Consider the following 13,174-nt stretch of genomic DNA (forward strand, 5'->3'; position numbering starts at 1 on the left):
GCTAGTAACCAAACAGTTGCTGGTAGCCATTGAGTTCCATGGTATTTTTTTCAAACTATGGTGAGTTTTTGTATTGCTGTGATGTAGGAGGTGGAGGTCCACTCAGTGGACGATGGAGGGACATACTGATTAGGCTCAGCTGGGTGCTGTGGCTTGTGTAATGTGGACAGATGATTGGATGGACTCTGGGCATGTGGCCTGTTGTAACAATCTCCTGCGGAGACTGCCCATATGTTCCACTCATTACAGCTTCTGCAAAACATGCCCACTGCCTGTTTAATGCAAGCATGTACACAGAAAAACATTTGTCAAATGAGAGTAAAAAAAAAAAATGGCCATTGAACATTACGCAGTTTACATCAAAGTGCTTTAAACAAAGGAAAAATTTAATTAAAAAAACTCTGTAACTGGTACTCTGTATTCATTATACAAGTTAATTAAAATATTAGGCTACCATGAAGGGCAAATAATCAAATTGTAGATAGTAATTGGCATGAAATTAGACAGCAAAGTGATAATTACTGAACTTTTCCCATTAAATATTTCCCATCTTTTTCTTTATTAAGGTAATGAAGGTTTGCTCCCTAGGGCCAATGAAAAGAGCTGTGCTGCAAACAAGTGTTAATACACACTGTTTTCAGTGACAAAGTCAAAGTAGTGTCTCCATCTAGTGGTCATGTAGAAGAAGTCTGCTAAAATTACTGCTTCACTGGCAAGAAAGCAGCAAAAATGAAGAGCGATGGCATTTTTTGTTTTTAAAAAGCCTACCTCATCCTTGTATAACTCACATTACATATCATGTTATTGCATACAGTCATATAATTGTAGGAAGAAAATATTTTTTCTAATCTAAAGTGTGTGTGTTTTACCACCATTCAACCCGTTTGGGGTTGGGAAGGGATTTTTAATGCTGTCTTATGCTCACTAAATCTAGATCATGAATCATGTATATAAAAAAATAATAATAATAATAATTTGAATTAATACTACAGTCTTCAGAAATCATTTATGCTGAAAAAAAGTATAACAAGTGAGCAGCACAACTATCTCCAACACTCATAATAAATCTGAATATTAGAATGATTTCTGAAGGATCGTGTGACACTGAAGACTGGGGTAATGGTTGATGAAACTTCAGCCTTGCCTTCACTTGAATAAATTATATTATAAACTATATTAAAATAGAAACTAATGAAAATAATATTGACGTTTTTTTTGTTGTTGTTTTTTTATCTGAACATTGCAGTATAAAAACAGGCAATTTCACTTTATTTTCACTTTATTGCCAGAATCAAGCTGTTCTGGTAAACCGTACACTTTACACACAAAAATAGTCTATTTATTTAAAAATGTAATCAACACCCATTAGCGCAGCTATGGAGGACGGATAAAGATTGTGCTGTTTGTCGAGCTGCATGAAGCCTTCTAATTGGCCACAGCCGAGCCACCTCGCACATTCAGCTTGTTAAATCAGAAAAGTCTGCCGTTGCCCTCAAGCCATTTGTCTCTGGAAATATACAAGCACACTCACAGACATGGTTCAAAACATTACTTCCGCTGACACAGTATTCACTAAAATTGCTCTTGTTTCCTCGATCGTCTGGGGTCTGACCTTGACAGAAACTGAGCAAACAATTTTTAAGACATGGATACAAAGATGCAAACACAACAACAGCATTTACACAACACTACTAGAGTTATCAATGATGATTGCTTGTTTTATTTAGACTTAGGAAGCTCAAGAACTCTTCTTGATATGTTTCTGGCTATTGCTTTCGTGATATGGAGATTCAGTTTTGTGCTCATGGCTAGCTAGAAATAAATGATCAACATGATCAAAGAGCCTGCATTAAAAAGCCCTACACCAGGAAACTAAAATAGTAAGGCCAGCTATGATATGAAAATAGACAACCAAAGACAAACTCTTTCCTAACAATATATATTTTACATTCAACATTATTATATAAGTTGAAATATCACTTCAGCAGTGTTAATGTACTCTGATAACAGAAACCACAAGACAGATATAACACTGCTCATATTAAGAGCAGTGCAGTGCATTAGTACGCAACATAAAAATTAAACGTTTGTTATTATTTCATTTCCATGGATAGACAACAAGCTCGTAGATAGATACAGCGGCTTCTAGTGCTCTTCTAATGGAAGTCCATGGAGAGTATAATTGCATGTTTGTATGCAGATATTTACTAAGTTATTTTCCACTGAACACTTGAACACTTGTTTCGGAGGGTAGTGGGTTCATAACTGATGCCTGATGGAGAATCTTGTCTCCCAAAAATTCCTATTGCTGGGACAGCGGACTACAAATGACATCTATTATGGACAAAATACTTTAGATGATGTAATCGCACCACATCTCTCCGCAGTGAGCAGGGTACATTTTTATTGCTTTGGTCTGACTACATACCAAGCTAGATGGAGTAACTGTGTGTGTGTGTGAGTTTGTTTCACTATCCTTATGGGGATGAAATGTCAGAAAATATCCCCACAAGGATATCTGACTGTAAGTGTGTCCAGAAGATGACTATGCAAGTCTAAGCGGTCTCAGAAAGAACAGCCATCACCGTGTCGGCCTGCTTAGCCAGCTTTGTGCTGGTGTGAGCGGACAGTTTGGACAGGGTGTCCCTCAGGTTTAGAGACGTTATCTGCTCCCGTAACATGCCTGTAGGAGAAAAAGAAGAGGGTAAAGCATAATATATAATTCATATAATAATATCATTTCAATCTTCACAGTGAGTTTGATTAGTTAGTAAGTACTACTCTAATACAGGACGGTCAGAGATCAATCTTTGGCAATTCCACAGTGTTTAATTTAGTACTACTGACTAGAGTTGGCAAGGCTGCAGATGAGGCCTAAAGCACTGAATTTGACCTCCACGGCCACAACAGGGTCATCTAGCATCTTCTGCAAGGTGGGAAGGAGATCTGCATCCCGAAATGGTTCTTGCACTGCCTCTGCACAGAAATAAAAAACGTATATATACCAAGTTTAGACATGGGATGTATGTGGGGACCACATAACACACGGATTTCAGTGAGCATCCCACATGCAAAAGACTGTTCATCTCAGAAATGATCATTTGTATCAATAAAAGCTAAATTTGCTTTTGAAAGGAAACACACAACTTATAGAAAATCGTTAACAGATCTTGGATATAGTACTCACAACAGCAAGTGTGTTATTGCCTTAGCACTTAGAATATAACAGACTTTTAAAGCAAAAATATGAAACTGTAAATATTAAGATATTTATTTTCAGTAAACTTCAATTTAAGATTTGAGCTGTAAAACTGTCTAAATAAAATGTGTGACACAAAGTAGCTGACATTTTAGACACAATATTGTCAGGTACTTAAACCATTTATTTTTTTTTATTTTTTTTTTTGCCCCACCAACACAAATAGTTCCAAACGAAGTCACAACAGAATGAACTTGCGTGTCTCCAACCAGCACACACAGGCTGCACCCAAAAATACATACTTTCATATTATAAAGTTGGAGAAAATGATAAGAAAGGTAGTACTGTATTCCAAATCCCATGAAGCAACAAGAGGGGATTGCAGTAAAGCAATGCAACTGACTCTGTAGGTCACATGATAATGACTAAAATTCATGATTTTGAATGTAGCCACAGCAGTGGTATTTCTGCCTTGAATGAGGGTCAGTGACTCACTTATTATGACAGTAACCTGCCAACACATACAATGTAACTTGGAGAAAGTTGTTGGATGACAAAATAACCTTAAAAATTCCTGAAATACCCAAGACAGGAAAGTACATATATAGTACTGTAAGTCATTTGAATGGAGACACAGCTAGATCATTACCGATGTCTATTGCAGAAGCAATGGCCAAAGCGACTAAAGCCTCATTCTGCATGATGACGTGCTCACTGGTTGCCATTGAGATGAGATGTTGGACTCCATCTGCTTTAATGACAGTGTGGATGACTTCCTTTTAAAGACAACAGAGGAGTTATTTTAGATAAACAGTTTATCTTACTATACTTACACATGACTCTAATTACACATACGGCTTTTGTCTGAAACTCACAGGGTTTCGGCTGTGTCTTATGAGAGCTGCTAAAAGACGGTTGGCCTCGCCTCTGACCCCAGCGTGATCTTTCGCCTCGCACCACTCCATCACCCGTGCTAACAGAACCTCATCCTTCCCTAAAACTGAAGCTGCTTCTTCTACGAGAGGAGCGGGGAGGAAGAGAACAGTAGAAATAAAAATATGATAGAAATAACACAAATAATAAAGAGATACCGTGGCAGCACTTTAAGGTTTGTTTTCATCTGTATTTAGTTAGTCAGATAACCTTTGTTAAGGCATATTATCACTGGAGCACAATAATTTAGTGTGTCAAAGCTCTCGCAGGCCTTTTGTCTGCATTCAAGGGTGTCTAAAATAATGGAAATTACAGCCTCTTGAACAACAGTTTAAAGTTGTAAGCAGAAATGTTAATTCATCAGCCTTTATAGTCACTTGGCAGGTAATTATATAGTTTAGTAAAGCTTTTGTCTAAAATTGATAACATGTTGTTTGTTGTGTCCTCCTCTTCAACAGCCAAATACTAAAACTAGGACTGTCACCTTACTATACTACCTTTGCATTGTGTGAATTTAAGGGTCAATTTTCTCTAATGTGAGTTCATTTGCTAGTTTAATTGAATCTGTGACCTAACAAATTCTCATAAATGCAGTTTTCTTGAATCATTACCTTGGCCGTCCACCATCATGCGCAAGGTGCCCAGCAGTTTGAACTGCACGGGGGGCATGTCGGAGCGCAGCAGGGTCCTGATCCTCTCTGTGACCCCATCCTCCAACATACGCACCTTATTGGAAGCTACATCAGGACAACAGAGAGAGCTGGATGACAGATCTAACCCCAGACAACTTGCTAAAATGTTCAATCTGGACTAGCTGGCTAGCTGGTGAACTAGCATAGCCAGTTTGTTATTTTTAATGAATTTGGCAGGAAACACCGACACACTTGCATCCCATGCTGGGGGCCAGTATCCAAACCTGCCCTTGCTAAACTACACTACATGCAGGTGAAACCCATGTTGTTCTTTACAGGAAACTCATAAAATGTTTCTCAAATAGGTTTTTTGCAAAAGGCACTGTTGTAGTGGTCGTTCAAAGGGTTGGGAGTAATGGACTGGAGTAATGACTGCTTTGATTTCAAAGGGATAAATTGCATTTTAAAATATACTCAAATAGAAAACCGTTATTGTTATATTATTTCACAGTATTACTGTTTTTACTGCATTTCTGGTCAAATTAATAAAGCCTTGGTGAGCTTAAAGGTTAAGAAATCTTATCGACGCCCACAAAAGAGAAGATTTAACAGCAGTGTACTTTGAAAATAAATATAGAACCTGGAATGGCAAGATTTCGAAGTGCACTGAGGCCAGCGTGCTGCACAGATACATCTCCCTCTGCTACATGCTGCTCCAGCAGGTCCAGAATACGAGGAACAACTCCTAAATCCAACATCTTCACACAGTTGCCATCTAAGAAAAAATGAGAGAGGGAGAGAAAACCGTTTTCAGTCATAAAGTCAGACAAAAAAAGTTCTCATACTCCACTGCAACTCCTCTCACCATTTCTGGCAAAGTTAGCAATGGCCAGGGCTCCCGACAACTGCAGCTCAGTATTTGCCGACTGTAGCCAGGAGAGAACATCCTGATACACCATCCCCGTCCCTTCCCCAAAACACTTCTGCATTGATTCATCTGTAAGGAGATGCAGAATAGCACTATTCTTGCATTGCATTGTTGACATATTTCATTAGACTCAGTAATGATCTAAGGTTGATAGTCTGATGGAGTCATAATGAAATAGTCTAAACGGAAAAATCCATTGGAATATGACGTTAGCGGTGTAATAATGGAGTGAGACGTACCTCCCAGCAGGAGGGTCACTATGAGGTTTGATGCCACTTTAATGCTGCAGAGGTCATGTGTGTCAGAGCCACCCTGCAGAGTTCGAATCATTTCAGAGAGCGCCTCGGGCACGCCTGCTTCCACAAACTGCAGTTTCAGAGCATCTAAAAGACATGAACACGTAATCACACAGGGGTTTGCAAGCACACGCACAAGTACATTTTTAGCTCACTTCTAGACATCATTACCAAGAGTAGCAACTGAGGCAAGATTTCAACCTAAGAACACTATACGGATAATGCTGTATGATCCAGGCTCACATTTAGATATGGTTTAAATATGATGAGGCTCACCACTCTCTCCTAGTGACCCAAGAACCTCTAGGATGAGATGGCGGCGTTCTGCGTCTGGTGCCCGCTTCAGCTGATAGGTCAAGACCTCCGCTACACCCACTTCCACCAGGGCCTCTCGTGCAGCATCTAAACATAATGATTTAAAACTGAATTAGTAACTTGATATTAGAGATATTATAAGAAAATACTTGAATGTATCTGCAAATGAGAATAACTGAGAATGAGGTGGCTTTAAAAACAAGACTGCATATATTGGTAGTAAAGTGGTTATTGTATATACAATATGTTGGTATAAACATATTAAACAAAATTGTGTAAATTTGCATGCTCATTTCCCCAATTTTTATGTATAATTGATATTTGTCATAAAAATTTTCAATGTAACCTTTAGAAAATCTCAAATTGAAAATCAATTTTTCATGTAATACATTATTATGTTGTTGTGATGCCTAAACAGTGTTTTATTTTTATTTGTAATAATTTTAAAAGATTATACATCTATTATGTAAATAAATAAATAATACTAATAATGTGAGTAAATAAATAAATGGTCATACATTGTTATTTCATCAATTAAATAGATTTATTTATTTGTTTGTTTATTTATTTATTTACATTATTAGTATTATTTTATTTAGTTATTGAATGAATAAATAAATAAATGTATATATATAATGTTTGTAGGTATCAATTACAATTTTAAAACCGGTTTATCACTACTTAGTGTGGCAATGTCCAGTCAGCCTTTTTGTTTTTATTATATATGATTTTAAAGCTTCACTGCTCTCTATTTTCGTCTTACCCACATCAGCAAGGTTGCAGAGTGCCAGCAGGCAGACGTTTACCAGTGGGTCATTCTCAGGATACTGCTGCATTATGGCCACCAGCCTGGGGATTACACCATTCTCCACCAGCTGCGTCTGCTGGACAGCTGAGAGAGAGAGAGACACACACACACACACACACACAGAGAGAGAGGACGGGTAAGTGGGCACACAAGCACAGACAGCCAAGAGAAGAATGGGCATTGAGAGCTGTAGAAGATGTGAGAGTATAATGGAGAAAGGAGCACAGCGAATGAATCGTTTTTTGTTTCTGAATGTGTGTAACGAATAGGCTGTCAAAAGCTAAGCCTCCACAAAACAAAAGCAGAATATTTATATTATCACTTTAAGTTTAAAGTGTTAGGTAGAATGTTTTACTTATAGGACTGATCATAGACAACCTGAGGAACAGCTACTAAGCCATCTTTTGAATATTAAGTTCAACAGAATATTTTCCTTTCAGCACAAAGACAGAGAGATGGCAACAGAAGAGAAAGACAATCCAAGGTTTTATAAAGACAAGAATCCCGTCAAACACAATGTTTTAATACCAGATGCGGACCAGTGAACCATAATATCTGGAGAACAGCGTGTTCAAGAAGCTGAAGGATAAACTGAATCAAGATCCTGACATTTACTTTTCAAATGAACTCTGTGGTAAGAAAGAAAAAAAAAAGCTGAGCAGAATTGTGCGACCAACTGGAAACACATCAAGACGGTTTGCGAGAAACACGATTGGATAGACTGCAATTTCCCTGCTCTAATGCACTCACCATTTTCAAAGCAGATCCGTCCAATTGCTCGGCCCGTGTGCAGGAGCTGGTCCTGGTCTGGGTTGTTCAGTAAAGGCACTAATGCGGTCACCAGACCTGCTTCAATACAGCGCTCCCTCACAGCAGCTAGCACACAAACAAAATAATGGTTTGCAAAAAATAATTTTTCTTTTTTTGCAGTGATGCCACTGAAGAATCATTCTGGGTTCTCAAATAAACCTTTCAGTGAACAATTCTGAGAATAACCATTTTTTTCCTAGTGAAGAACAATCTGAAGAACCTTTTTCCACCGTAAACAACATTTAGTGCAATGGGAAGGTTCCATGGATGTTAAAGGTTCCTCAGGGAACCACAGATGCTAACAGGGATTTGTCCTCTATCAAGCTGTTTGTAGGGTTTCACTGGAAGTTTATTGTCAATGTGAGGACATCTGCTTCATACTTGGATACACAAATATGCGGGTGTTTCATCAACTACAGGAACTTTTGGCCCTCTGAATGTTTTTGTGTTTTTTTTTTTGTGTGTGTTTTTTGGGGAAAAACTTTAATGGTATATTGTATCTCAAATGGTATGTTGCACTCTGTGTTGAAATGACACTAATGGAAATTGTATCTTTTACTTTTTGTGAATGACAAACTCATTTGTCTTGCTAAGGCTAATTGCTAAAGCTGACATTATAATATTTTCATTGGAAATGGCACAATACAAATATTCTGTTCACGAGTAATATTTACCTTAATTTCACTTAGTTTCCTCCACATATTACATGTCTAATATTTATTTGTATGCTTTATCCAAGTGACTTACAAATGAGGAACTAAAGCAATTTACAACAGAGCCAACTATATTCAGCTTTACAAATATTGTAATTATAAATTACAAAAATCTGTCTCTCATTGATATAAATAATTTCACACAACACATATTGAAATGGTCTATGCTTATTTCACTAATTGTGTTATTTAATTTTCAAGGGCATGTTGACACATTTTACTTCCCTTATCTCAGTGGAAATACAGAAAAAAAGTATACACTATTATCCCCATAATAGTTTTTCATATAATAATTGATATTTTTGAATTAATAGATAGTCAGTGTAAAATAGAGTCTCTATGACAAAGGTAAAGAAATCAAATCAAAGGCCTTTTATTTCCCCCTGAGATATAAAAGTGGCCAAAGCTTAAGAAATATCCATATCCATAAATCTGATTTACCTTCTCTGGCCATCTCTGCCACCAGTAAAGTGACCTGAGAGGTGAGGGGACTCTTCTTCCTCAGGACTTGAGCAAGTATGGGCAGAACACCACTCGACACTATTTTCTCTGCTGTTCCTTTCTCTGGGGATAGAAATTGATGGGATTATTTCATATTCTGATGTACTATAAATAAATGCATGTGTTTATTTGTGTAACATTCCTTACAGGTGTGTGCTCTGTTTTTGTAGACTGGATATCACCATTGAATAAAACCAACTGAACGCTTTAACAAAGCTTCCCTATTTTTCACTGATGCCGAATCAGTTTAGAGTGCACTTTCATCCTGATAGCTCATCCTGTTGCTTCACTTTTTCTTTTATCTCCTCCCTCGGGTTTTATTCTGCTCACTTCAGAGATGCTTTGACACAGAGGCCTCAGAGTAATCCGTTCAAATTAAAAGTGGTAGATGAGGATCTGCTTCGGAGACAGAGATACTAGCAGCAGAAAATCTGTCATTAAAGCATGTTCTCCTCAAGAAAAATATCCACAAGGGCCACGGTGGCAGGTCAAGCTGTCAGAGGAAGCCTGGCTGCCATGGTAACATCTACTTTGTGGTTTTTTGCGGGGGCTGCGTTTCCATTTTTAGATGCACTTGCGATCTGAAAGCGCAAGGAATGTGCCAAGAAGGACAGCTTGTGCAAACTAATTTGCGAGAATGAGCAGAAGATGGGGAGTGAAATGGAGTAAAGGAGAGAAAGATTAATGAGATTAACCCGTTCTCTCCTTCGCCTTCCCTCTCTCCCTCTCTCAAATGTAAATGCGGATTACTTGTCTCCTACTTGAGCCCCCAATCTGCTAGCAGGAAGATAAGCTGACCCTCTGCTGCCCCCTACATTGGATTGTCTCCTCACACACACACACTCGCACACACACAGAGTCCTTAAAGTAGGCAGAGGCAAATAGCAGCTCACGGCAGGATGAGTGTGTAATGAGTGCGATGCTAAATAGTGCCCTCACTCAGTAGGGCTTCTGGCAACAACAGACGTCATTTTCACATGTGATCATGTTTTTTTGACAGGTTGTCTTAAGGGTCATGGCACCAGGATTGGATGTTGCAATAAACAAACAGATATGAATGAAAAACAGGGTTATGTAACGACGGGTTGACAGATATGTAATTAGATGGAGGGGTAGTTATTATGTGTGAACTCACTCTTCTCTAATAGGAGGTTGAGCAGAACATCCAGATGAGGCTTCAGCTCCTCCTCCACCAGCTCTGTGCTGACACTGATGGCTTTCAGGGCCTCGCCGAGAGATTCTGTAAACACAATCATGAGCATCATTACATCCCCAGCCGCCGCACAATATTTCAAACTTACAAGACATTTTCATGATGATTCAGAACCATATGCTACAGATACAGTTGAGTTTATCCATGCATTCAGTGAATTCCCCTAGACTAAAATATAAATAAGTAAGCTGAATGTCTGAATTATGATATCATGGATTTAGAAATTATTATTGGGTTAACCCTCTGGAGTCTAATAAGGGTATTTTTGGGGCCTGGAGAAGTTTTGTCATGCCCTGATATTTGTGCTTTTTTTTTAGTTTCTTATAAATATCTAAATGGCTAAAGTCTATTCTCACTGTAATCAGCACAAACTGGGATATAATATTATGTGAGCAGCATTTATGTACATGATTGTGTTTCTGAGAAGAAAAAAAATTATGCGTGGTTAGTGAAAAACAGCATTGGTTTTTTTTTACATTTGTTACAGTTACATTTATATTATTTACATCAAGCTTTTGAATGGTATAGTAGTGTATATTGTTATTGAAATGTCATAATGTTTCACTTGATTATAAATTTAGTCGGGAATTATAGTTCGGAAAAGTCTTTGGAAAAAGTGTTAAACTAAAATGTTTACACTTTATGTGAAAACTAGTACAAGTATATAAATAAATAAAAAGAGAATTACTCATGTTTATGATCTCTGCGAATATAGTGCTTTCATTTTTTTTCTGAGGAAATCCAAATCTCAAATCCTCAACCACATCACATCTTTTTGGGGTGAATTATGTTTTATTCCTCTCATCGCGAAGCAAACAGTAAAATAAAAAAAAACTTGAAGAACTGTCTGGCTGCGTTGTCTTCTGTTGTGTGGGCGTATTCAAGCCGCGCGCTTCAGTGAAACATTAGAATCTGAATAACGCGTTCAGCGCGGGGGCGTGGTCACATTAGAAGATAATGAAGGGAGACGTGAAAAACAGAGATCACGTTGTTTTCACATGGATTACTTTATCACAATATATTTGTTTCGGCAACACTTGTTTAGTTTAAAATTAGACATGTCAGGCTTTCTATACATATATCTCTCATGTCTCTTCATTGAGTATTCACAGAGGTACAGTTCATTTTAATGACGTGTTTGTAAATGAAAATCAGCACAGACAAAGGCTGCAAACAGCACACCTTGTTTGTTATCTTAATTTTAGAAATGCACAAAGTTTTGTTGTTATTATGTCTGCATAGAAACAAAGTAGACCCTTTACAGATTCAATTGATGTATTGCTCTTATCTATACGATCAAAACTGAAAGTGTGATTTAAGTTATTTTCGAGGTTATCAGGAGAAAATGCCTCATAACACATATATGCGTTAATCGACTCCAGAGGGTTGGATATTTGTGCATGCTAATTAACCCCATTTTTCTTTTAGATTACGTTAAACATTTACTTTTAAAGTAACTGTAATTAGAAACATTTAACGCAATTTATTTCAAGTCGACATAAAATGGAAAATGCAATCGTATGTCATCCCTATTATGACATATATCTGAGTGAAATGGCTTTTTGAACAAGAGAAATCTAGGATAGGACTTGATGTGGTCCACTGGGAATTGATTAGATTAGTTGTTGTTTGCTAATTGCTGCTATTTCTTGAGTGACAGGTTGCTGGAGAGGGGGAATTATTGTCCTGTCCTTAAACCGATGCACAGGTCATTAAAGAAGAGATGTCAATGCAATAGAGAACGAAAGTTAATGTTTTTGTATAAAGATTTATAGAGAGAGAGAGAGAGAGAGAGAGAGCGTGAGAGAGAGAGCGATGGAGAATTAATGATATGCATCATAAACACATCAATGAAAAATAATTCATTTTAACCATATTATATACTTCACAGCCTTCCAGGTCATACACTATCTGCAGTTTTCCCCTTTGCACACTATGACAGTCATTCCCTGGGCACAGGAAGCAAACAGTGCCAGAATAAGAGAGAGACGATTCTGTTTCTCTTCTTTAATTAATCATCCCGATAATCCCTGGTAAGCAGAGTGAAAATAGACATAGAGGAGGGCTATCACACCTTTCCCTGCCCCACACTCCCTCTGTGATCCACAATAGATATGTCCTGCAATATAAGCCCTCTCCATTATAGTTGTAAAGGGCAGGCTGGAAAGCAGCAGTGCGTATGAGAGCTGGGCGGGGTTGAGGACACCCTGGGGCTCTCATTAACTCTGGGTGTCTGGCTCCAAGCATGCCCATATTTAAACACCTACACGCTGAGGATACACCTCTTAAACAATGGGGCTCCGCTCACCTGGAGGGTTAATCACCATTCGATTGCTCTGAACCTAGGAAAGTGTGACCTTTAGATGCAGATGGCGTATCTGTTCAAAGTTACACCTTGTATTACAGTTAACTTGAAGCAGAAGCTCAAAGAGGATTTGCAAAGAAGAGATTTGAATCCCTTACCCATGTCTGCCATGACCACAGGTCCTCTGAGTCTCTGTGTGTGTCTCGGCGGTGTGTGGTTAGAATAGCAGCCCTCCACGAGGCAGTATGGACGGCTCCAGCCCTGAGATCGCCCGAAGTCAGTGTAGCAGCAGTGCCTCTCCTCTCCTCTCCTCTGCTCAGCTCCTCACCCTTCCCGTTTGTGCTGATCACACATGCGTATTCTTCTGGTCCCTCGCTGTCATTCACTCCCTCACTTTCACTCTGTGCCTCTCAGTGATGCTGCATCCACTTTGGCTAATTCACAAGCCCTATTATTTCTGTGTGTGTGTGTGTGTGTGTCTCTCTTGCCGATGCAATCCTCCCCACCCTGGTCCTCGGCTG

General features: G+C 38.4%; 1 protein-coding gene across 1 annotated transcript; it reads right to left on the minus strand.

Annotated features, from left to right (window-relative positions):
- Positions 1–1,261: 1,261 nt before the first annotated feature.
- Positions 1,262–13,174, minus strand: LOC113057298 (rap1 GTPase-GDP dissociation stimulator 1). The gene is made up of 14 exons (XM_026224586.1): positions 12,812–13,174; positions 10,271–10,375; positions 9,076–9,198; positions 7,862–7,987; positions 7,067–7,195; positions 6,265–6,390; positions 5,932–6,075; positions 5,630–5,761; positions 5,405–5,539; positions 4,744–4,869; positions 4,075–4,214; positions 3,849–3,975; positions 2,848–2,976; positions 1,262–2,683 (listed from the first exon to the last, which is right to left on the minus strand). Exons 1-14 carry the CDS (start codon positions 12,822–12,824, stop codon positions 2,556–2,558), a joined length of 1,683 nt encoding a protein of 560 aa, XP_026080371.1. The 5' UTR covers positions 12,825–13,174; the 3' UTR covers positions 1,262–2,555.

Source organism: Carassius auratus, chromosome 38 (genome assembly GCF_003368295.1).
Source record: "Carassius auratus strain Wakin chromosome 38, ASM336829v1, whole genome shotgun sequence".
NCBI lineage: Eukaryota > Metazoa > Chordata > Actinopteri > Cypriniformes > Cyprinidae > Carassius > Carassius auratus.